We start from the raw sequence: 22,654 nt of genomic DNA on the forward strand, positions 1-22,654 counted from the left end.
AATAAAGCGAGATGAGCGCCGCAACCCCAGAGTCGGCCACGACTGGACCTAATGGTCAGGGGTCCCTTTACCTTTTATTATTATTATTAAATATTATTCCACTTTATATTTTAAAGAACAAATCCCACATCAGTTTACAACACATCAAAACATCAAATTAAACAATCCAGAATAAAACAAATTCAAGATTCAAGGAAAATATTTCAGATCCTTCTCTAAGTGACTTTTTTTGCTTTCTCTAGTCGTCAGCCTGGCATCCAAAGTTCCCCCGTGTGTTTACAATTGGACCTGCACCAGTCGCAAAACACGCCTGGCTAATTTCTAACACTGGGCCTGGGGGCTGAGGCCTGGAGGGCAGCATTCAGCCCCCAGGCCTGAGGTTAACCCCTTTGATCCTGTGTGGCTTTGAAAAGTTAGAAACTGGTCTGCTGGAAGCAAAACAGACTCGCCATAGGTGAGTTTCTGTTTACAAGCCTGAGATAAGTACTTATACAGTGGTGCCTCGCAAGACGAAAAGAATCCGTTCTGTGATTCTCTTCGTCTACCGGTTTTTTCGTCTTGCGAAGCAAGCCCATTGACGGATTAGCGGATTAGCACTATTAGCGCTATTAGCGGCTTTTAGCGGCTTATCTGCTGATCGGATCAGCTGATAAGCGGCTTAGCGGCTTAGAAAAAGGGGGGGGAAAGGGAAAAAAACCTCGCAAGACATTGTCGTCTTGCGAAGCAAGCCCATAGGAAATTCGTTTTGCGAAGCACCTCCAAAACGGAATACTCTTTCGTCTAGCGAGTTTTCCGTCTTGCGAGGCATTCGTCTTGCGGGGCACCACTGTACTTTTTTGGCTACATTTATCCCCCCACCCCAAGGAACTGCGGGTGGCATGTACATACCCAACTCTCTTATCCAGCCTTCCTACAACCTGGTGCCTTCCTGGTGTTTGAGAGGACAATTTCAAACCTCTGGAAGTTAGGGACTGAAACTCCATTGTTGTTGTTTAGTCGTGTCTGACTCTTCGTGACCCCATGGACCAGAGCATGCCAGGCACTCCTGTCTTCCACTGCCTCCCGCAGTTTGGTCAAACTCCTGCTGGTCGCTTCGAGAACACTGTCCAACCATCTTGTCCTCTGTTGTCCCCTTCTCCTTGCGCCCTCCATCTGTCCCAACATCAGGGTCTTTTCCAGGGAGTCTTCTCATGAGGTGGCCAAAGTTTTGGAGCCTTAGCTTCAGGATCTGTTCTTCCAGTGAGCACTCAGGGCTGATTTCCTTCAGAATGGATCGGTTTGATCATCTTGCAGTCCATGGGACTCTCAAGAGTCTCCTCCAGCACCAGAATTCAAAAGCATAAATTCTTTGGTGATCAGCCTTCTTTATGGTCCATCTCTCACTTCCATACATCACTACTGGGAAAACCATAGCTTTAACAATACGGACCTTTGCTGGCAAGGTGATGTCTCTGCTTTTTAAGATGCTGCCTAGGTTTGTCACCGGCAAGCCACTCCAGTATCCCTGCCAAGAAAACTCCATGGACAAAGACAACAGGAAACTCCATTGAATGGTGAGAATTGTAGCCTGAAACATCCAGAGAGCACCAGGTTGGCAAAGGCTGTGCTAAGCTGACGTGTTCTTGTTATGTCTCACACCCTACAAATACAGAATAGCCTGTCAGAACTTCCTGTCTCGCTCTCTCTCTCTCTCTCTCCCACCCACAGGCTTAGAATATAGAAGGGTGGTGTGAAGGAGCAATTCACAAATCTAAATCTGAACCAGGGCTGGGCCCTGGAACCTATTTTCTGTTCCAGGGCTGGAAAATACATGTAGCAGAATTTTCATTTGCTTCTATTCTGGGTAAGGAGGAAGCCCAGTCTGATGCAACCTGGGCTTAAAAGTAAAGGTAAAGGACCCCTGACAGTTAAGTCCGGTCGCAGATGATTCTGGGGTTGCGGTGCTTGTCTCGCTTTACAGGCCGAGGGAACCGGCGTTTGTCCGCAGACAGTTTTTCCGGTCATGTGGCCAGCATGACTAAGCTGCTTCTGGCGCAACCGAACACCAAAACCAGAGCAGCGCACGGAAACGCCATTTACCTTCCCACCGGAGCTGTACCTATTTATCTACTTGCACTGGTGTGCTTTTGAACTGCTAGGTTGGCAGGAGCTGGGACAGAGCAACGGGAGCTCACTCCGTTGCAGGGATTTGAACTGCCAACCTTCTGACCTGGGCGTACGCAGTTCTGAATTTGGTAGGAGGGAAAGCAGGATTCTGCAAACCATTCACCAATGCACAATTGTACAGTTCCTGCTTTCCTGGAAGAGCTACAGGAGCAAATGACAGAATGCTAGCAAGCAAACTGCGGAGTTTGGGATCTTGAAAGCTGCTCTTGCAGAAGTGCTGTTCTAGAGCAGTGTTTCCCAAACGGTGTTCCGCGGCACACTAGTGTGCCGCGAGACATTGCCTGGTGTGCCGTGGGAGGGAGGCGGGCGAGTCGGGCGGCGAGAGGCGGGGCGGCGGCGGCGAGGAGAGGCCACCCAGCGCGGGGCTCTCGCCGTCTGCCTGCCTGGCTGCCTGCGTGGCGCTGACGTCACGGGGCTGTAACGTGCCCCACATAGGCACACGCGGGGCGGCGAGCGAGCTCCCTCCCACATCCCATCGCCGCTCGCTTCGGCTGGCCTACTGGGCTGTCGCAGGCAGAAGGCCTGCGCATGCGCGAGGTTTTTGCGCCTTCGGGATTGCCTTCACGCCTTCCTCCTCCCGGGTCCTTGAGAGCGCGGGAAGCGGCAGCGCGAGACCGGCGTTGAGCCTGGTAGGTATTGCGCTTGCCAAGGCAGTCATTTGGGAAATGAAAACTTGCAAAGCAAGCAACCAGTTCAATCTGAAGTATGTGTATGCTTAATATCCTGTATCTGAAACCTGTTCTGCCCCCTCCCCCACACTTGGTGCCATTTTCATCTACACATGCAGCAGAGTAAGTTGACCCAGAATAGTACCAATTCAGATGGCAGATGGGAGAATGACAGTGCTGAATGCTTTCCCATGTAGAACAGTCCCTGCAAATAAAAACCTAGCATATTTGGAAGAGGGATGCTAGCCTAACCATTACCTTCTATGCTGTTACTATTTTTTTATTTTTTTTTACATAAGTAAAAAGTGACCTTTCCCCATCTGGCATGGTGGTGTGCCTCGAGATTTTTTTCATGAAACAAGTGTGCCTTTGCCCAAAAAAGGTTGGGAAACACTGTTCTAGAGCGTGCACAAGTCTGAAAACAAGATCTATAGCTGCTTGTCCATTGCAGTTTGTTGCCTTGACAGAGTGACGCCACTTACCTACCCTTCTGGGTTTATTTGGCTATGGTGAGTGCCACAGCCAGGAGATCAGCAAAACAAGCTTGGGCTTACCACCCTTCCGACGGGGACTTGCTGGTGCATGAGTCTCCCGTGTGTTAACAGAGAAATCCGAGGACAAAAAACAAGGACACCAGCCAGGAATACCAGAGCAAAACAGCAGCCAGTAGGCTTGGTCTTTATTGAAGACTGTCGCGACAGGACTCCCACCTGCCACAAGGTGGAACAAGATGGAAGCCCCCAACAAAAGAGAACCCAAACTTTTATTAGCTGCTAATCCCCATGTTACACCCCCCAAACTACATCACTCATACATCACGGTTACGTCATGAAAGGGGAGGTCTGGTGGCAGTAATTTGAGCATCCTGGACCCTGCCCCCTGGTTCTCCTTGTCCTCCACCAAACACCCATCAAGTGTAACAAAAGAGATAGTTACATTTCTAGAGAGGTCCTTTTGGAGCAAAGCCACAACAACAACCGAGATCTACGGCAGCATATGTGAAGCTTTCGTGAGCTCGCGTCTCCTTTACCAGAGGCGTAAATAAAATGTGAGCCAAGGTTGGCAGGTGCAGACATGTAAGCAGTGAGGTCGGAGGGAAATGAAATGCAGAAAGGAAAAGGGTGGGGACAATTGAGTTAAAGCTTCAATGTATGTGAAATAATCTCAGTGGCCACGTATCGCCAAGCAGGTTTGATAAGAACAGAAATTGTTTTGCAGCGCTTTGGAAAGAACCCACTTCCTTGGAGCTTTCTAAGCAGAGGTTGGATGGTCATCTGCCAGGGGTTATTTAGCTGTGATTTCTGCATGGCAGGGGGTTGGACTGGATGACCCTCGGGGTCCCTTCGAACTCTATGATTCTATGAAATGTTAACCTAATGAGCATTTAATTATTTCTTTCTTATCCTGGAGGCAGTTGGAGGATGGATGTAAGCTAACAGATTGAGGTTGAATCCTGACAAGACAGAAGTACTGTTTTGGGGGAACAGGCGGTGGGCAGGTGTGGAGGACTCCCTGATCCTGAATGGGGTAACTGTGCCCCTGAAGGACCAGGTGCGCAGCCTGGGAGTCATTCTGGACTCACAGCTGTTCATGGAGGCGCAGGTCAGTTCTGTGTCCAGGGCGGCTGTTTACCAGGTCCATTTGGTACACAGGATGAGACCCTATCTGCCTGCAGACTGTCTCGCCAGAGTGGTGCATGCTCTAGTTATCTCCCGCTTGGACTACTGCAATGCGCTCTATGTGGGGCTACCTTTGAAGGTGACCCGGAAACTGCAACTAATCCACAATGCGGCAGCTAGACTGGTGACTGGGAGCAGCTGCCAAGACCACATAACACTGGTCCTGAGAGATCTGCATTGGCTCCCAGTACGTTTCCGAGCACAATGCAAAGTGTTGGTGCTGACCTTTAAAGCCCTAAACGGCCTCGGTCCAGTATACCTGAAGGAGCGTCTCCACCCCCATTGTTCTGCCCGGACGCTGAGGTCCAGCACCGAGGGCCTTCTGGCGGTTCCCTCGCTGCAAGAAGCCAAGTTACAGGGAACCAGGCAGAGGGCCTTCTTGGTAGTGGCGCCCGCCCTGTGGAACGCCTCCCACCAGATGTCAAAGAGATAAACAACTATCTGACATTTAGAAGACATCTGAAGGCAGCCCTGTTCGGGGAAGTTTTTAATGTGTGACATTTTAATGTATTTTTCATCTTTGTTGGAAGCCACCCAGAGTGGCTGGGGAAACCCAGCCAGGTGGGCGGGGTATAAATAAATTATTATTATTATTATCCTTGTTTCTGTAAGTATTGTTGGCCTTCTGTTGGCTCTTGAAAATGCAGCTGTTTAGGCATACATTCCCCCCTCCTGTGACAGTGAGTTCCACAGTTTAACCTCCGCCCGGCTCAAAGAAGCAGCACTTCCTTTTTACCAGCCCTGAATTTTCCAACTTTCAACTGCACTGAATTCTAGTGCTATGACAAAGGGAGAGAAACATTATCTGCTTTCTCCACGTGGCGTAAAATTTGATATCATGTTGCCTCTTAGCTTTTCTCCAAACGAAAAAGTCCTTTCTTCACAGGGGAGTCGCTCCACCCCCTCCATCATTTTGGCGACCCATTTCCAACTCCAGAATAGATTGGTCCCTTGGTTCTCAAACTTGATCCGTCTTGGAAGTCCGTTCCAAAACCAAAGCGTTCCAAAACCAAGGCGCGCTTTCCCATAGAAAGTCATGCAAAGCAGATCAATCCGTTCCAGACTTTTAAAAACAACCCCTAAAACAGCAATTTAACATGAATTATACTATCTAACGACCTTGTCTATCTTCTCTTTTGAGATCCTTCCAATTTCTCCCATTGTTTTGGATATATTGTAATACTCCAATATTTGGCAAGCCACTCTGTTTTTGTCGCTATAATATCACTTTTCCAATAGACAAGGACTGGAAGGTGTTTAAAGGATACTTGCAAAATTATATTGAAAAATCAGAACTCCCATTACAATAAACAAGTTCTGTTATAAATCCTGAAATACTAAATAAGATGGATAACAATGTGTAACAGAAAAAGAAGCAGAAAATTGGTTTTAAAGTATGTGAAAGAAAGTAATAGAAGTGGAAAGAAATTGCAATTGAGTAGATTGGAAGTTTATCACAAGGGTGGGGTGAGGGGTGAGGTGGTGCAAAAATGAAGTATTTGTGGGATTGAGTGTGGGTATATATGAATATTTTTAAGGGTTTTATGAAACGTATGTTTGTATGTTCGTAACATGCATGCGTTAATGTTGAATTAATTTAATAATAAAAATTTAATATATATATAAAAGAATTATACTATCTAACGAGACCACTGATCCTTAAATGAAAGCAATACTGTACTGTAAAATAAATAAGACAGTATTGTAGATGCTGAATTTTTTTTTTTTTTACTTTCTCTGATGATAGTCATTGTTTGGAGGGGGGACTTTTATCCATTTCCTCAGTCACACAACCAAGCAAGTAATCAATCAATCAATCAATCAATCAATCAGCTGAACTGGATTCCACCCAGTCACAAGAACAAATGAACCGAAAAAACCTCAAAAACAAAAACGCAAAATCAATAGCAAAACCAAAAGCGCCAAATAAAGTATCATTTCCGAAGGATCCACGCCGTAGAATTTCCCGGTCCTTCCTTCCCTGGGGATCCCCGGCGTGGCATTGGCCTGGGCCAGTGACGTCACGGGGGTTCCCTCGGTCCGCGCGCGGGGGCGCCCCTGGGCGGAGGGGGCGTGGGAGGAAGAGGCGGAGGAAAGAGGGGGCGGGCCACGCGTCCCCTCGCTCCGCCTCCCCCGCGCCCGCCTTCGCTTTCGCTTTGCCGCCGGCTGCTCCCGCGGATCCGCCCGCAGCAGCGGCTGCCGCCTCGCCGGGGAGGTCAGTGTCGCGCGCGGCCGGGGCGCGCACCCAGATCCCCTTCCAGGGGGCACAGAGGGGGGAACCCCCCCTTTACCCCCCAAGGGGGCGAGGAGGGAGGGAGGGGAGGGGGTCCGCAGCAGGGGGTGGGGGAGGGAAGCTTCGAGGGTGCTCTTTCTGTCAATCACGGGGCGCGCGGGGTGCGGTTGCGCGCGATCCTCCCGGACGGGATGCGCATTTTGCGCGCGCGCGCAAGGAAGGAAGGAGCCGCGTGCGTTTTGCTGCTTCGGGCCGGGAAGCTGCGCTTCTCCCGGGAACTCTGCGGCGGGACTTACTTCCGTGCAGTTGCCTTTTCAGCTCCCATTCAAATCCCATTAAAAGGGATCTTCACTTTGGCTGGATCTTTCTGTTATTATTTTTAAGCTCCCCTTTCCAAAGTTTTTCGCCCCCTTCCACGGTCCCCTGAAGCTTCTCCTTTCGGGGCAGGTCTTCTCGGCCCCGATCCCCGCCACGGACCCGCCTTTGCCCCTGGTTCCTTACTTTCCACCAAGTAGCCAACACCCCTGGTCTACCTTACAGGGCGGTTGTGAGCAAACCCACCGCCAAAGCCCCGGGGTGCCCCTTTCGGCGAGGTTTGCAACGCGGAACGCGCTTACTCGGGAGCAAAAGCCTCGTTGAGCACAACGGGACTTACTTCCGAGTAAACTGCTTAAGAGTAGGATTGCGCTGCAGTCTGTTCTTTTGGAGCGCCTGGGGGTTTGAGAGACCATAATTTTGGAGGGTGTCTGAATTTCAGCTTTGCGGGTACCCTTTGCCCAGGGGTCCTCTGCAAGAGTGGGGGGCAGAGAGGCTGCCAGGCTGCGTCTCAGGCAAGGGCTTGCTTATTTCTGGCCTTCACTTTGTCCATGCTCAGAGGCTATTTGGAGAGGAAATCGCCTGGCGAGGAATGGGGCCGTGCAGGAGTCAAGGTCATAGTTTGGGGCTGCCTTGGACTCTCACCCTTGGCCCCCAGCCAGCCAGTTTACCAAACATGCCAGTCTAGCTCCGGAAATAATATTTGTCACTTAAAAAGACCCACTTAAAAAAAACAACGAGGCTTTGATGAAATGGCATCAGCCTAGCGGAGCAGAATTTGTGTTTTTATTTCCTGTTTTTCACCCCTTTTGTGGTGCAGCTAAGAAATTTGAGACTCTGGTTAGAATCGGGCCCTATATTGGCCACTGACTTCAAGATGTGCTAAAACTGCTCCCCTGTTCTAGTTACAGGTAGGTAGCCATGTTGGTCTGCTGTAGTCGAAACAAAATAAAATAAAATAAAATAAAAAAAAACCTTCCAGTAGCACCTTAGAGAACAACTAAGTTGGTTATTGGTATGAGCTTTCGTGTGCATGCACACGTCTTCAGATACACTGACACAGAAGTCAGCAGACCCTTATATATAGTGAGAGGGTGGGGACGGGTATTACTCAGAAGGGTGGTGGGAATGGGTGATTGGCTGATAGGTGTGGTAAACCTGTTGATGACTGTTAACAACTGCAATTGGTCTTACAGGAAAAAGCAAGGGGTGAGATGGCTAAAAATAGCTATATCATGTATAATGAGATATGAATCCAATGTCTCTATTCAGACTAGGTCTCTCCATGGTTTTAATTTTGGTAGGTAAAGGTAAAGGGACCCCTGACCATTAGGTCCAGTCGTGACCGACTCTGGGGTTGTGGCGCTCATCTCACTTTACTGGCCAAGGGAGCCGGCGTACAGCTTCCAGGTCATGTGGCCAGCATGACTAAGCCACTTCTGGCGAACCAGAGCAGTGCACGGAAACGCCGTTGACCTTCCCGTCGGAGCGGTACCTATTTATCTGCTTGCACGTTGATGTGCTTTCGAACTGCTAGGTTGGCAGGAGCTGGGACCGAGCAACGGGAGCTCACCCCATCGTGGGGATTCGAACCACTGACCTTCTGATCGGCAAGTCCTAGGCTCTGTGGTTTAACCCACAGTGCCACCCGCGTCCCACGTATTTTTATAGTAGTGTCCAAAAAATGTATTTCTTGCATAGATTGGTTCATTGTTAGGTTGATGGTGGGGTGACAGTCATTGAATGTCTGGTGGAAGGTGTCCAGGGTCTGTTGACTATGTGTCCAGATAATGAAAATATCGTCAGTGTATTGCAGGTGTTTGCCTTCCACCCCCCGCCCCACCTCACTACTCCTTCTCCTGAAGGGGGTCCCTGGACTTGTGCCCTGGAGTCCTGCTAAGATGTACTCAAGGTGCACCTTGCAGAAAGTGTGCTCTCTGACCCCCCCCCCCCCGAGACACACACCCACACCCACACCCACACACACCCCATGAAGCAAAAGCCAGCTTCTTATGTGTGGCACTGCAAAGGGGGTCATTGGAAAAGGATCTGAAAGTAAAAGTTGCAATATCTGTGCCCTACGTTATGCAAATCAATGGTGCGACCGCATTTGGAATCCTATGAATGGTTCTGGTCACCTCGACTCAAAAAGGATATTGTAGAGTTGGAAAAGCTTCAGATCCAGGCAACGAAGGTGATGGAGCGACCATGAAGCAGCGTTTATAACTGGAGTTGTACGCTGCTTGGATATATTTCCCCCCGAGCAAGAGGCATGCACCTTTCCCAAGCAATAAATAAGTGATTGCATGTGTGAGAGCAGCCAGACTTCAGAGTGCTTCTTATTGCTCAATCAATAAATACCAGGAACTTCATGGTGTATATTTGTTTCTGCCAAAGTTCAAAGTTTATAAAAGCTTCTGGGTTGGCTGGCAAAGGGTGTTAGGTAATTTGGGTGTGTGTATGTGAAGATAAACATTGATTTCCCAAGCATATGTATATTAAAAAAACAAATCTACAAAAGAGCCCAAACAAGTAATTTAAGGCAAAGCAGAATGGGTGGCAGTGGGCTGTAAAATTGTCAGGTATACAAATTTTGGTTGAATCTGCTCGTGATTTTTTTATCTGTGAAAATGAGCAAAACAGGAAGAGCGAAAGGGCTTCCTTTTTTTGAAGAAAGAAAGAAAGAAAAGAAAAGTGATACAAAACTTACCAAGTGACATTTTCTTGTATCTGTTTGGGTTCTCTTGGCCAAGGAGTGCTGTGTCAGCCTGAGGGTTACACAGAACTCTTCCCAGAGCAGTGGCGACCTGTGTAGCACTCAGGCTGCAGTTTATCAGTAGATGTTCAGTGTGTCCTGTTACTTGGGGGAAATTTTGTTTGTGTGTGTGTTGTTTTGGGACTCTTTCATAACCAAGGAATAGTTTCTGCAACTCTTTTTCTCCTCTGCTTCTTGAGGATTTGTTTGCAGGGAGCAGATCATATGACTTATGGCTTGGAGTTGCCAAGGGACCAGGAAAAGAGCAGCTGGCATGTTCATCTGCTCTTAACAGCAAGCAGCAGCTTAATTGGAAAGATTAGCAGGCTAAGCTTCACCTGTTATGAACACAATCGCATTCACCTGCTAGTGGTTACATACCCGGTTGCTACTAAGAAAGCGCAGGAGCAGGGTCCAGTGAATACGCCCCCCAATTTAAGAGTAATAATAATAATAATAATAATAATAATTTTTATTTATACCCCACCCTCCCCAGCCAAGGCCGGGCTCAGAGCGGCTAACAAGCAATAATAAGAACAAGTTGAATGAATACAACTTAAAAACAAGATTAAAATACAACATTAAAATATTGAAATATTGAAATATTAAAATGCAGCCTCATCACAGGAGGAGAAAGGAAAAAGAAAAAAGAAAGAGGGGGAGGGAATCAAATTGGCTCCAAGCCAAAGGCCAGGTGGAACAACTCTGTCTTACAGGCCCTGCAGAAAGAAATCAGATCCTGCAGGGCCCTGGTCTCATGAGACAGAGCGTTCCACCAGGCCGGGGCCAGTGTTGAAAAGGCCCTGACTCTGGTTGAGGCTAATCTGACTTCCTTAGGGCCCAGGACCTCTAGGGTGCTACTATTTATGGACCTTGAAGCTCTCCGTGGGGCATACCGGGAGAGGCGGTCCCATAGGTACGAGGGTCCTAGGCCGTGATTTTCACAAATTTATAAACAAACATACATACATCATAATCTTATTAAAACTAATCTTATTAACATTGTTAAGTGACTTCCTCGTTTCCTCCTAGTTGAATTTCAGTATATGTCATTTTAACATTTTCCAAATCCAAATTCTTTTATAATTAACTTGATCGCTTAACCTATTTTTTCATATTCATTCAGCATTAAACATATTAATTCATCATATTACATATTTAAATCCTAAGCCCATATGGCAAATTAATTTAACTTAACATATTTAACTAAATAGTCGTTGAATTTTGTCCATTCTTCCTGATACTCCTCCTCCTTCTGGTCACGGACTCTTCCGGTCAGGCCGGCTAGCTCCGAGTAATCCATCATCTTCATCTGCCATTCTTCCACAGTTGGCACTTCTTGCAATTTCCACTTCTTAGCTAGTAAGATTTGCGCAGTGGTTGTGGCATACGAAAATAATTTAACATCTTTCTTGGGCAATTCCAAACCTGTTATTCCAAGAAGAAAGGCCTCTGGTTTCTTTATAAATGTCTATTTCAACATTTTTTTCAATTCATTCTAAGTCTTTTCCCAGAAGTCTTTCACCTTGGGGCAGGTCCACCACATGTGATAAAAGGTACCTTCTTTTTCTTTACATTTCCAACATAGGTTATCACAGTTATGATAGATCTTTGCTAGTTTAACAGGAGTCAGGTATCATCTATACATCATTTTCATTATATTTTCCTTTAACATTGTACATGCAGTAAACTTGACCCCTTTCTTCCACAATCTTTCCCAATCCTCAAACATTATGTCCTACATCTCTTGCCCAATCAGGGCCCAGTGAATAAGTTGGCAACCCACAGAGGGGTTTCCAAATGCCCAAGTCATCCACAAGTGTGCAATTCTGCGCACGTAGAAAGGCTCGTGGCAAAGGGCACAGTCTCAGGCATCTGTTCCTGAAGATCTAGGATGCTCCCAAGAAGTAAGGAAGCAGAGAGTCCCACAAGCTCCCAGTTTATTTACTGTGTTGATATTGCACCCTTTTCTCCAAGGACCTCAAGGTGGGGTTCAGGGTCCTCCTCGCCCCCCCAACAACCCTGTGAGGTAGGTTAGGCTGAGTGACTGGCCCAAGGTCACCTGGTGAACTTCATGGCCGAGTGGGGATTCGAACCCAGTGCCTCCCAAGTCCTCGTCTGACACACTACCACCACAGTGGTCCTCTGGTGTCTCTGCCTGGGTAGTCCTTTACATATATGCAGCCAGACATCATGCCCAAATCCTCAGCTGGATAGAGTGAGGTGCTTATAAAGCCAAGGTTGCAGGTTCAATTCCCTTCTTGCACGGCAGCGGGTTGGACTAGATGACCCCAGGGTCCCCTCCAACTTTATGATTCTAGGTAATCCCTTCTTGTTGTGAACAAATGCACAGGTTCTGTCTGGCAATACCGGCGAAGCCTCAAACGTTTCATTATTTCCTCTTTTTTAACAGCCTCTGAACTTTGTGGCTCCGTGTGTATAATTTTTATTAAGTTTTCTATTTTCCGATTCAAAATGTTCATTCAACAACCTTAAAATATCAATGACTTCCCTTCTTCTCTTTCCATGGTTCATTTTGCATGGCATAAACCCCTGCATATTTTACATAAACGAAACCATTAAGTATTCCATTAATACATCCATCAAAACCTGTTTACACTGTTGAATTTATCTTAATGCTGCCAGCATTTTCAAGTGTACAGTTTCCCCCCATATATTCAGCAAACATTTCCCAATCTTCTTTAAACGTATGTTCTTCTTGTTCTCTTATAGAATTAGATCTACAAGCTGGGCATATTCCATCAGTTTAAGTTACCATTCTTCTTTGGTTGGGACCTCACTCGTTTTCCATTTTGGGGCTAACAAAAAATGGGCCGCAGTAGTGGCATACATATATCAGTGTTTCCCAACCTTTTTTGGGCAAAGGCACACTTGTTTCATGAAAAAAATCTCGGGGCACACCACCATTACAGCCCTGTGACGTCAGCGCGCAGCGTCACGCCGGGAGGGACATGAATTGCTAGCAAATTACATAATCACCTCCTTGAGGGCTGGCTCATCTTCTCCGAAGGCAGAACCCCATTAATTAACAGCACAGACTCACACCATAGCCAAGACGAGGGGGGAAAACCTCAGTCATGCACAGTCATGCACATGTGGGGGCTAAATGAGGACGAAGACCGGGCAGAGAGCAGGGTTCAAATCACCCCACCTGGCCAGGACAATCCCTGGGTACTCCCTTGGGCCACTCGCCTGACCCACCTCGCAGGGCTGTTGTTGCGAGGATAACACGGGGAGAACCACGCGCGCCCCCGGGAGCTCCTTGGAGGAGAAAGCGGGCGATGAATGCAATGCACGAAATATATGAGAGGCAGGTGAGGGGCCCCCGCCAGCCTCCGCTTCCAACACCCGGCGCAACGACGCCGAAGTTTCCCCCCGGGCTCGGCTCGGGGAGCAGCGCTGCTCCCCCCCCGGCTCCCCTTCGCCCTCCCGGCTCTCTCTGCCGCCCACTGGGGACCCCCCTCACCTGCCAAGTCCGGAGCGCCGGTGGAAGTTGCATGCATGCATGCAGGGCGCCGCGTTGCCATTGCATTGCACTGCACTCCATGCAACGTCTGCACGCATGCATTGCCTTGCAGGCCCGCCAAGGGGTCTCCCCACGGTCCGATGCGTCCCCTCCGGCGCGGATGCAGCATTGCAAAAATAAAACCCCCCTGACGCAGCCCTACCTGGGGGGCAGCCTCTGCCTCTGCCGCTCCGCCTCCGCGGGGATCCCCGGGCTCCATCCTGCCGCCCGATCTCTGCGGGCGTGCAGGCAGGCTGCGCGGGGTCTGCGCGGAAGAGCCCCTGCCCGCCCGGCCGCCGCCGCTGCGCTCATTCCATGGCCGGGAGAAGAGCGCTTCAAACAAAACGCCCGGCCCGCCAGGCCACGCTGGGAAACGTAGTTCGCGCACCCCACGCGGGCGCGGAGCCCAAGGGCGAGGGGACTACGGATCCCGGCAGCCCCCACGCCGGGGACGGAGGGGGAGAGGCCGGGTTCAGGGATGGAGGGACGGGTGGGCAAGCGAGTGAGTGAGTGGCAGCCGCCAAGCCTTGGCCGAGAGCCAGGAAGGGCCTCCCCGGAGGAGGAGGAGGAGGAGGAGGAGGGAGGCGCAGATCGGGAGGGAGGGAGGGAACCCCAGGGGTCATCTAGTGATGGCGCCCCAACCGAAAATTTGACTTAAAAAAAATATCTTTCGAATTTTTTAATTTTTCCCGCGACACACCAGGCAACATCTCGCGGCACACTAGTGTGCCGCGGAACAGTGGTTGGGAAACACTGACATATATAACCTTTTTTTGACACCTGGGAATTTCCATCTGAATTATCCCCATCAAAAAGGGCTTTGGCTTTTTTAAAAAAAAGTACTTTTAAATATATTTTTTTCAATTGATTATAAATTATTTCCCAATACTCTTTTACCCTTTTACAGGTCCACCACATATGAATTTTGTGGCTCTGAAGGCGATTGGTGAAAGCAGCCTTTATGGATGAGGCAACGAGAAAAGGTGGGATTCTGTGTGTGTGAGAGAGATGGCTGACTTTGGTCTGCAATATGCATACTAAAGAACTGGAGATGTCTCTTTGGGGCTGCTTTCAAAAGGACCTTGTTGCTGTGGGAATGTTCAGGGTGGCAGGAGAAGATATATTGTTTATTAACATCCTTCCTAACGTGTGCTAGCAAGTTTCTTTATGTAGCAGAGTTTACATTCCCCTTTTACATGCACAGCAGATAGCTGGTTGCAGGCTTGTGTAAGCCTCTCACTACATATTCCCGGTAAATTCCCTTTAATCCCTCTTAAAAGAATATAAAGACATGGCAATCTTACTCAAAGTCAATAAAAGAAGTTTACTCACATCAGTTCATGGTTGGATCCCTGAAGGCAGACTTAGTTACAAATATCTACATGTGGATCTACCCCAGTGGTTCTCAACCTGTGGGTCCCCAGATGTTGTTGGACTACAACTCCCATCATCCCTGAGCTCTGGCCTTGCTTGCTAGGGATGATGGGAGTTGTAGTCCAACAACATCTGGGGATCCACAGGTTGAGAACCACTGACTACCCCATCTGGGGGAATAATCCCAGTTCTTCTGCCAGCTGAGAAGCTAGCAGGACCATTCCCAGCTAAGAAGCTGGTCAAACGACGAAGGAAGTGAAAAAGAGAGTGTGCCTTTTCCTTTTGTTACCTGGGCAGGTAAGGTCACGCCCACCTACTAGTCACATGCAAAAAGGAAGGATGCTCCAGCCAGGAGGAAACAGGAAGTTTTCGACTGGCTAGACCAAACATTCCCCTGCATGTCCACTCTAGGAAAACAAGGAATGTTGTACTTGACTGCTCCCAGTGGATTACATCCCACAATTGCCTTCTTTTACACCAGAATACTCCTTGCACCCTCAGCCCTTTTTCCATGTTAGGGCACAGCCTGCAATCCTACTGCAAGGAATGGGAACTGCAGCCCTGCCTGGCTTGACCCAACTAGGCTTAGAGTCATAGAACTGTAGAGCTGGAGGGGAACCCAAAGGTCATCTGCTCAACCCCAGCGCAGGGCAAGAATCCCAAGCAAATCTTTGCAAATGCAGGGGCCCACCAGGAGACTAGGAAAGGGCAACCTCCATCATCTCTAGTAAAGTTGCGAATGCGCTGCCTGAAACCCTGGAGAGCTGCTGCCAGCCAGTGTGAGATACATGGAAGTTTTGCAGAACAACATGCAAAAGAGGAATGAAGTCCAGTTTACATCCACCGCTAACACACTGTTTTTGCAACAATTTGTTTGTTTCATAAAACTTACGTGCCGCTCGGTTGTAGAAAGACCCCTCCTCAAAACAGCTTACAAAAAGATAAAAGAATCAAGAAAAATTTATAGCAATAGGTTGTAAACAGGTTAAGTGACATATTGCAAAATATATGTATTCCGGGGACTGATTTTATGATTATTTTATTATTATGCTGTGTATTCTGTTTTTATGACTATGCTGAGTAAATCACAGTGGAACCTTGGTTCTCAAATGCCTTGGTACTCGAACATTTCAGTTCCCAAACACCGAAAACCCAGAAGTAAGTGTTCCGGTTTCTGAATATTTTTCGGAAGCTGACTGTCCGATGCAGTTGTCAGCTATCGTTTCCAGGGCGCCTGCACCAATTGGAAGCCGCGCCTTGGTTTTTGAACGTTTCGGAAGTCAAACGGACTTCTGGAACAGATTACATTCGCGAACCAAGGTACTACTGTATGTTCTCCGTGTTGTACACTGCCCTGAGATCTTTGGATAAAGGGCAGCATATACCGTAAATTAGATAAATCATTTTGCACACGCGCGCACATAAATGCGCACTAACCCCTGCCAAAACAGCAGCTGCGCCCCATCTGGAGAGTCCCTTCCTGTCCTTTTGCAAATTGTGCTTGACACCTCGCTAGCGGAGAAGCCACGAACTCACCAATTCTTTAAGTCTCCGTTGCAATTTGCAACATCCCCTGGCTTCCGTGGGCGAGTTTGCCGCCACGACTTGGGCCAACCCAACCGGTTTCTCGTTCTCAGTGGAACAGCAGGCCCTGAAGCTGGCGGAAGCCATCAGCGGAGGGGACGAGGGGGCAGCCCAGGAGTGTGCCGCCTGGCTGGCCCAGCGCCATGCCCCCGTCGTGGTGCAGCTACAGCAGGACGCCTACCCCACGCAAGACATCAGGTGACGGATTACGCCGCAAAAGGGCCGGCGAATAGCTGAGAGCAATTCTGAACGGGTAGAGAGGGCAGTTCCATAGAGCAGGGGCAGGGGGATGCTTTTCGGGGGCCAGATTCACTTCTGGGCAGCCTTCCAGGGGCCACATGGTAGGCAGGGATGGCAGCGAAAGTGGGCAGAGCAGCAGATGTAGATTTTCACCTTTGTATACTCCTCTTAGGGGCACAGGTGGCGCTGCAGGTTAAACCACAGAGCCTAGGACTTGCCGATCAGAAGGTTGGCGGTTCGAATCCCCACGACGGGGTGAGCTCCCATTGCTCGGTCCCTGCTCCTGCCAACCTAGCAGTTCGAAAGCACGTCAAAGTGCAAGGAAATAGGTACCGTTCTGACGGGAAGGTGAACGGCGTTTCCGTGCGCTGCTCTGGTTCGCCAGAAGCGGCTTAGTCATGCTGGCCACATGACCCGGAAGCCAATAAAGTGAGATGAGCGCCGCAACCCCAGAGTCGGTCACGACTGGACCTAATGGTCAGGGGTCCCTTTACCTTTACCTTTTTACACTCCTCTAGTTTCTACACACCCTCGCAAGCCCTTCTTTCTCCATCCATCTGGGAAGGGAGTGTGGCCTTGGAAAGGTATTGAGGGCCTGATAAAGAGGGCTGGTTGCCAGAGCTTCCATACTCCTGCCATAGCAAAAGCAGCATGGTTGTCTCTGGGGTATAAAGGTCTCTGCACGGAGGGGTGGGCAGGCACAATTCGGGGACAGGGTCTTAATGGATCCTTTCCTTTCTTCTCCCAGGCTGTGGGTGGGCGTGGAAGATGCCCAGATGAGCACCGTCCCCATTTACCTGAAAGTCCAGCCTTGCATGACGTTGGCATCCCTCAAAGACATGGTAATGGGCTGATAAGGCCAAGGTTGCAGGTTCGAATCCCTTATGGGACACCCTGCAATGTTTATGTGACGACTATGACAAGCATTGGATATCACCTGTATAATAAAATATTGGCTTAATTGAAGGAACTGCTTAAACTTTTGGACTAGTCAGAAGCATGGAAAACAACAGCACTGTTTTTGTTGAGCCAACAAAGCGAGCTTTTTAAATTTATTTATATTTTTTATTAAATTTTGTTTTACAGTTTAAAACACTCATTTTTACATCCCTAAGATATCAGTGTCTTCCCTTAATCTCTTTCCATGGTTCATTTTACATATCATAAATCCCTGCATATTTTAAAGAAACTATCCCATTCAGTATTCCATTATTACATCCATCAAAACTTATTTACACTGTTCAATTGATCTAAATGTTGCCAGCATTTTCAGCTATAGTTATTTCCCATATATAGTGGAACCTCGGGTTACGTACCGTCCTCCTTACTCATGCTTCAGGTTATGAGCTCTGCTAACTCAGAAGTAGATGCTCCTGGTTGCGAACTTTGCCCTGGGATGCGAGCGAAAGTTGTGTGCCAGCGACGTGGCACCAGCGGGAGGCACCATTAGAGAAAGCGCACCTCATGTTAAAAACGGGTTCAGGTTACAAACAGACCTCCGGAACGAATTAAGTTCATAACCAGAGGTACCACTGTAGTCAATAAACGTTTTCCAATCTTCTCTGAACGTATGTTCTTCTTCTTCTCTTATTCTGTATGTTAAGTCTGCAAGCTGCACATATTCTGTCAACTTAAGTTGCCATTCTTCTTTGGCTGGGACCTCATTTGTTTTCCATTTTGGGGCTAACAAAACATGGGTCGCAGTAGTGGCACACATATATAACCTTTTTTGACACCTGGGAATTTCAGTCTGAATTATCCCCAACAGAAAAGACTCTGGTTTTGGGGGGGAAAGTACTTTTGAACATTTTTTCCAATTCATTATGGATCATTTCCCAATACAGTGGTACCTCTGGTTGCGAATGGGATCCGTTCTGGAGCCCCGTTCGCAACATGAGTAGAACGCAACCCGCGTCTGCGGAGGTCGTGATTCACCGCTTCTGCGCATGCGCGTGACGTCATTTTGAGCATCTGCGCATGCACGAGCAACGAAACCCAGAATTAACCCTTTCTGGTACTTCCGGGTTGCCGCAGGACGCAGCCTGAAAAGACGTAACCTCAACCGAACATAACAAGAGGTATGACTGAACTCTTTGACAAGTCCACCACCTGTAAAAGGATGGGTTCCCTCTGCCTCTTTGCATCTCCAGGACTTATCTGATTCTGTCTTGTACATCTTAGCAAGCCCACTCAGAGTTAAATACCATCTGTACATCACTTTCAAGTAATTCAAAGCGAGCTTTTGAGTAGCACAGAAGTCCTCATCTGATATACTTTTTCCTTTTTTAAAAATAATAATTTTTATTAGTTTTTTTAAATAATATCATTTTCAACAGTAATTAAACATACTTTTACATCTTATAGTTTTTTTTACTTCCATCAATCACATCTAAAAATTTTCCAATCTATCACTTAATATACATTTCTTACTTCCACTATTACATTTAAGTCTCACAACTAATATCTCTACTCTTTCTCTACTTTGCAATGTTTCATATATTTTCCCTTACAAAACATCTTGTAGTCCTACTAGCGTAATTTGCTGCTTTTCAAATAGTTCGTATATTTCTTCCAGTCTTCTGTGAATCTCTGGTCCCGCAGGTTTCGAATCCTTCCTGTCATTTTATCTAATTCTGCTAGTCTATTAATTTCATCTGCCATTCTTCTTTCGTCTGAATTTCTTCTTGCTTCCATTTCTGGGCTAACAATACTCTTGCCGGGTATACTTTTTCCATTTTGTTTAGCCCACCTAGCTGCTGCAGACAAGCAGTTTGTGACTTCCTTGATTTGCAAGGCTTTTGAGCTCTGAAGTTGTCTCTTCTCCCTCTCTTACCTGGCCCAGGTGTTCCTCCACTACGGCTTTCCCCCCAGCATCCAGAAGTGGGTGATGGGACAGAGGCTTCCGCAAGACCATGAGACTCTTCACTACCACGGGATCCAGAAGGATGGCGACGCAGTTTACCTGTACCTTCTCTCTGCCAGGGCAGCCAAGCTGAGCAAAGATGCCTTACAGCGGGACCACGAGCGCAGGCAGCTGGAAGGTGAGTGATCAGTGCAGAGAGCATCACCCTCCTGCAAGCGTGACGGGCGATGCTGGGCTGTGGTTCCTGCTAGGAGGAGGTGGTACTCCAGAAGGTGCCATTTATGGCACAGGTTCACGTGGAAGATGGAGCCAGCTTGTTTTCTGCTGCTCCAGAGAGTAAGACCCAAACCAGTGGAGTCAAACATCAATAGAGTCTGAATGAAGACTTTTTTGACAGCAAAGGGATCTGTGCCAGGACTTGGTCCTGCCAGCAGGGTGGCAAAGGGACATGCAAAACATTGCCCTTCCCATTCAGTATTTTGTAAAGCTTTGTATTGTGATGTTTTGAATTATTGCTGTAAGGCGGCTTTGGGTGCAGCTCAGAAGCGGCATATACCGCATTTTTCGCTCTATAAGACGCACCAGACCACAAGCTGCACCTAGTTTTTGGAGGAGGAAAACAAGAAAAAAATAATTCTGAATCTCAGAAGCCAGAACAGCAAGAGGGATCGCTGCGCAGTGATTGTTCTGGCTTCTGGGATAGCTGCGCAGCCTGCATTCGCTCTATAAGATGCACACACATTTCCCTTTACTTTTTGGGAGGGAAAAAGTGAGTCTTATAGAGCAAAAAATACGGTAAGTAAACTCGATCGAGCAATCAGTCAATCAATCAGTCAGTCAATCAATCAGTCAAAGCTGTTCCAGAGTGGTTTTGGTCCAGATTTTTTGGCGGCGTGCTGGTCCGCACAGCTGAGCAAGACCCATGCGTGACTTTCTTTGCGTAGCTGACTTCTCAAGGGGAGGAATGCCTTTTCCAGGACAAGAAGGCACCTGCTTTTAGTTTCTTTCAGACCTGCCAACCTGGCCCCCTCCGAACTACCTGCCCTCAGCCCAGCCAGCGCACCTGCCAGGAAGGCAGCCCCAGACACCCAAAGTCTGCTCCCAGACCCACCAGGAAGGATCTCCTTGAAAATCATTTTCTTTTTTTTCCTTTTTAAAATTTTACTTAGTTTTAATTAGCAAAGATCTATCATACAGGTGATATAACTTATGTTGGAAATGCAAAGAAAAGGAGGGTACCCTTTTCCATATGTGGTGGGTGTGTCCTAAGGTGAAAGACTTCTGGGGAAAATTTTATAATGAGTTGAAAAAGATGTTGAAATACACTTTTATTAAAAAACCAGAAGCCTTTCTACTTGGAATAACAGGTTTGGAATTGCCCAAGAAAGATGTTAGATTGTTTTTGTATGCCACAAATGCAGCAATAATCTTGTTAGCTAAATATTGGAAATTACAAGAAATACCAACAGTGGAGGAATGGCAAATGAAGATGATGGATTTTTTGGAGCTGGCTGACCTGACCGGTAGAATCCGTGAACAGGAGGAGGAGGAATACCCAGAAGAATGGAAGAAATTTAAGGACTATTTAGCAAAATATTCTAAGATAACATAAGTAGCATCATTTGGGAGTACCAAATTGGCTTAGGAGTTAAATGTTTCAAATTTAATAATACCATGGATACAAGTGAATAGGATAAGAAAGAAAGATGTTCATTGACTAAGGTAAATTTATTGGAAATTAGTATTAGAAAACTGCTACAATGAGATATATGGAAGCACAGCTAGAGGGATTCAAAGAAGTCATTTAACATTGGTAATAAAAATATGATTATAATAGTTAGGATAAATGTTTGTATATTTGTTTGTTTTTTATATAGTAATGTTTTTTCTTTTTTGTTGTTTATGTTTGTAAGAAATTTGGAATACCAATAAAATTTTTTGGAAAAAAGAAAGTAAATAAAATAATTTCCTTTTCCTTTTGGTCTAGAGCTAGGCATTCGAGAGGGTGTGCTGGTGCCACGGGGGATGTCAGAAGCGGCAGCCTCGATGCCAGCGGACCCCTCGGGCACCCCGAACCTCCAAGAGGAGAAGAGGGGCACCGCGTCACCTCTGCCCCCTGTGCCCCCACCGGTAATGGATTGCAAGGGGGCGGGCAACACAGGTAGAGATGCTCTTTTCCCTCCGTGATGCTCCCATCCTCCTCCTTCTTTTTCTCTCCTGTGCGGGGTGCTACCTAGGTTGGCTGGGAATGTCCTACTTGCACCTTCATCAACAAGCCCACCAGGCCCGGCTGCGAGATGTGCTGCGCTGAGCGCCCCAAGGGATACATCCTGCCGGAAGGGTACCAGCCGGACGTGGAGGAGCTGCAGCGGTTGCAGAAGGAAGAGGAAGCCACGCGGCAGTATGAACAGGTGACTGGCTGTTGGGAGGGCGAGGCAGCCAGGAGTGACCATGTAGATCAGGGTGTGAGTGTGTGTGTATGTGTGTGCTTTGAACCTTTTAACTTACTTATTTACCTGTTGCTTTCGTCTCCCACCTTCATCTCTTGAGTGCCTCAAGGTTCTTTTTTTAAAATAATTTTTTTATTAAATAATTCAACAAAACATATTATCTTAAAACATGTCATTGTTTAGTCGTGTCCGACTCAGGGACCCTTTAGCCATGATTCCTGCATTGCAGGGGGTTGGTCTAGATGCCCTTGGGGTTCCTCCCAGCTCTCCAATTCTATGATTTTATAATATTATTGTTAATTTGTTGTTGTTGTATAGTCCTTAGTCGTGTCTGCCTCTTCGTGACCCCCTGGACCAGAGCACGCCAGGCACTCCTGTCTTCCACTGCCTCCCGCAGTTTGGTCAAACTCATGCTGGTAGCTTTGAGAACACTGTCCAACCATCTTGTCCTCTGTCGTCCCCTTCTCCTTGTGCCCTCCATCTTTCCCAGCATCAGGGTCTTTTCCAGGGAGTCTTCTCTTCTCATGAGGTGGCCAAAGTCTTGGAGCCTCAGCTTCAGGATCTGTCCTTCCCGTGAGCACTCAGGGCTGATTTCCTTCAGAATGGAGAAGTTTGATCTTCTTGCAGTCCATGGGACTCTCAAGAGTCTCCTCCAGCACCATAATTCAAAAGCATCAATTATCAATGATATCTTAAAACATATCATCCTTAATTTTCCCCTCATTTCCCTGCTCCCTCAGTTCCAATCTCTGATTTCTCAGCACATATTATTTTCTGCATGAATAAACATACACCAATTTA

The 22,654-nt window shown here is 47.6% G+C and overlaps 2 protein-coding genes across 4 annotated transcripts in view; both read left to right on the forward strand.

Moving 5' to 3' along the window:
- The window catches only part of NSFL1C (NSFL1 cofactor), a 146,224-nt gene that overhangs the window by 71,013 nt on the left and 52,557 nt on the right, over nt 1–22,654 (forward strand). The window lies entirely within an intron of this gene.
- RBCK1 (RANBP2-type and C3HC4-type zinc finger containing 1) overlaps nt 6,648–22,654 on the forward strand; it is a 28,481-nt gene continuing 12,474 nt past the window's right edge. Inside the window, exons 1-7 of one of the 3 annotated variants that reach the window (XM_083507534.1) lie at nt 6,648–6,728; nt 14,250–14,325; nt 16,354–16,498; nt 17,289–17,382; nt 19,383–19,581; nt 21,391–21,533; nt 21,641–21,814. In XM_083507534.1, coding sequence (XP_083363660.1) covers nt 14,304–14,325; nt 16,354–16,498; nt 17,289–17,382; nt 19,383–19,581; nt 21,391–21,533; nt 21,641–21,814 — 777 coding nt within the window. In that variant the 5' untranslated portion in view covers nt 6,648–6,728; nt 14,250–14,303. Of the gene's footprint in view, nt 6,729–6,749; nt 6,784–7,875; nt 7,973–14,247; nt 14,326–16,353; nt 16,499–17,288; nt 17,383–19,382; nt 19,582–21,390; nt 21,534–21,640; nt 21,815–22,654 lie in introns of those variants that run through there. The other 2 variants (XM_083507536.1, XM_083507535.1) reach the window with 2 other exon arrangements.

The sequence above is a fragment of the Podarcis liolepis genome (genome assembly GCF_965112155.1).
Source record: "Podarcis liolepis genome assembly, chromosome: 6".
NCBI classification, from domain to species: domain Eukaryota; kingdom Metazoa; phylum Chordata; class Lepidosauria; order Squamata; family Lacertidae; genus Podarcis; species Podarcis liolepis.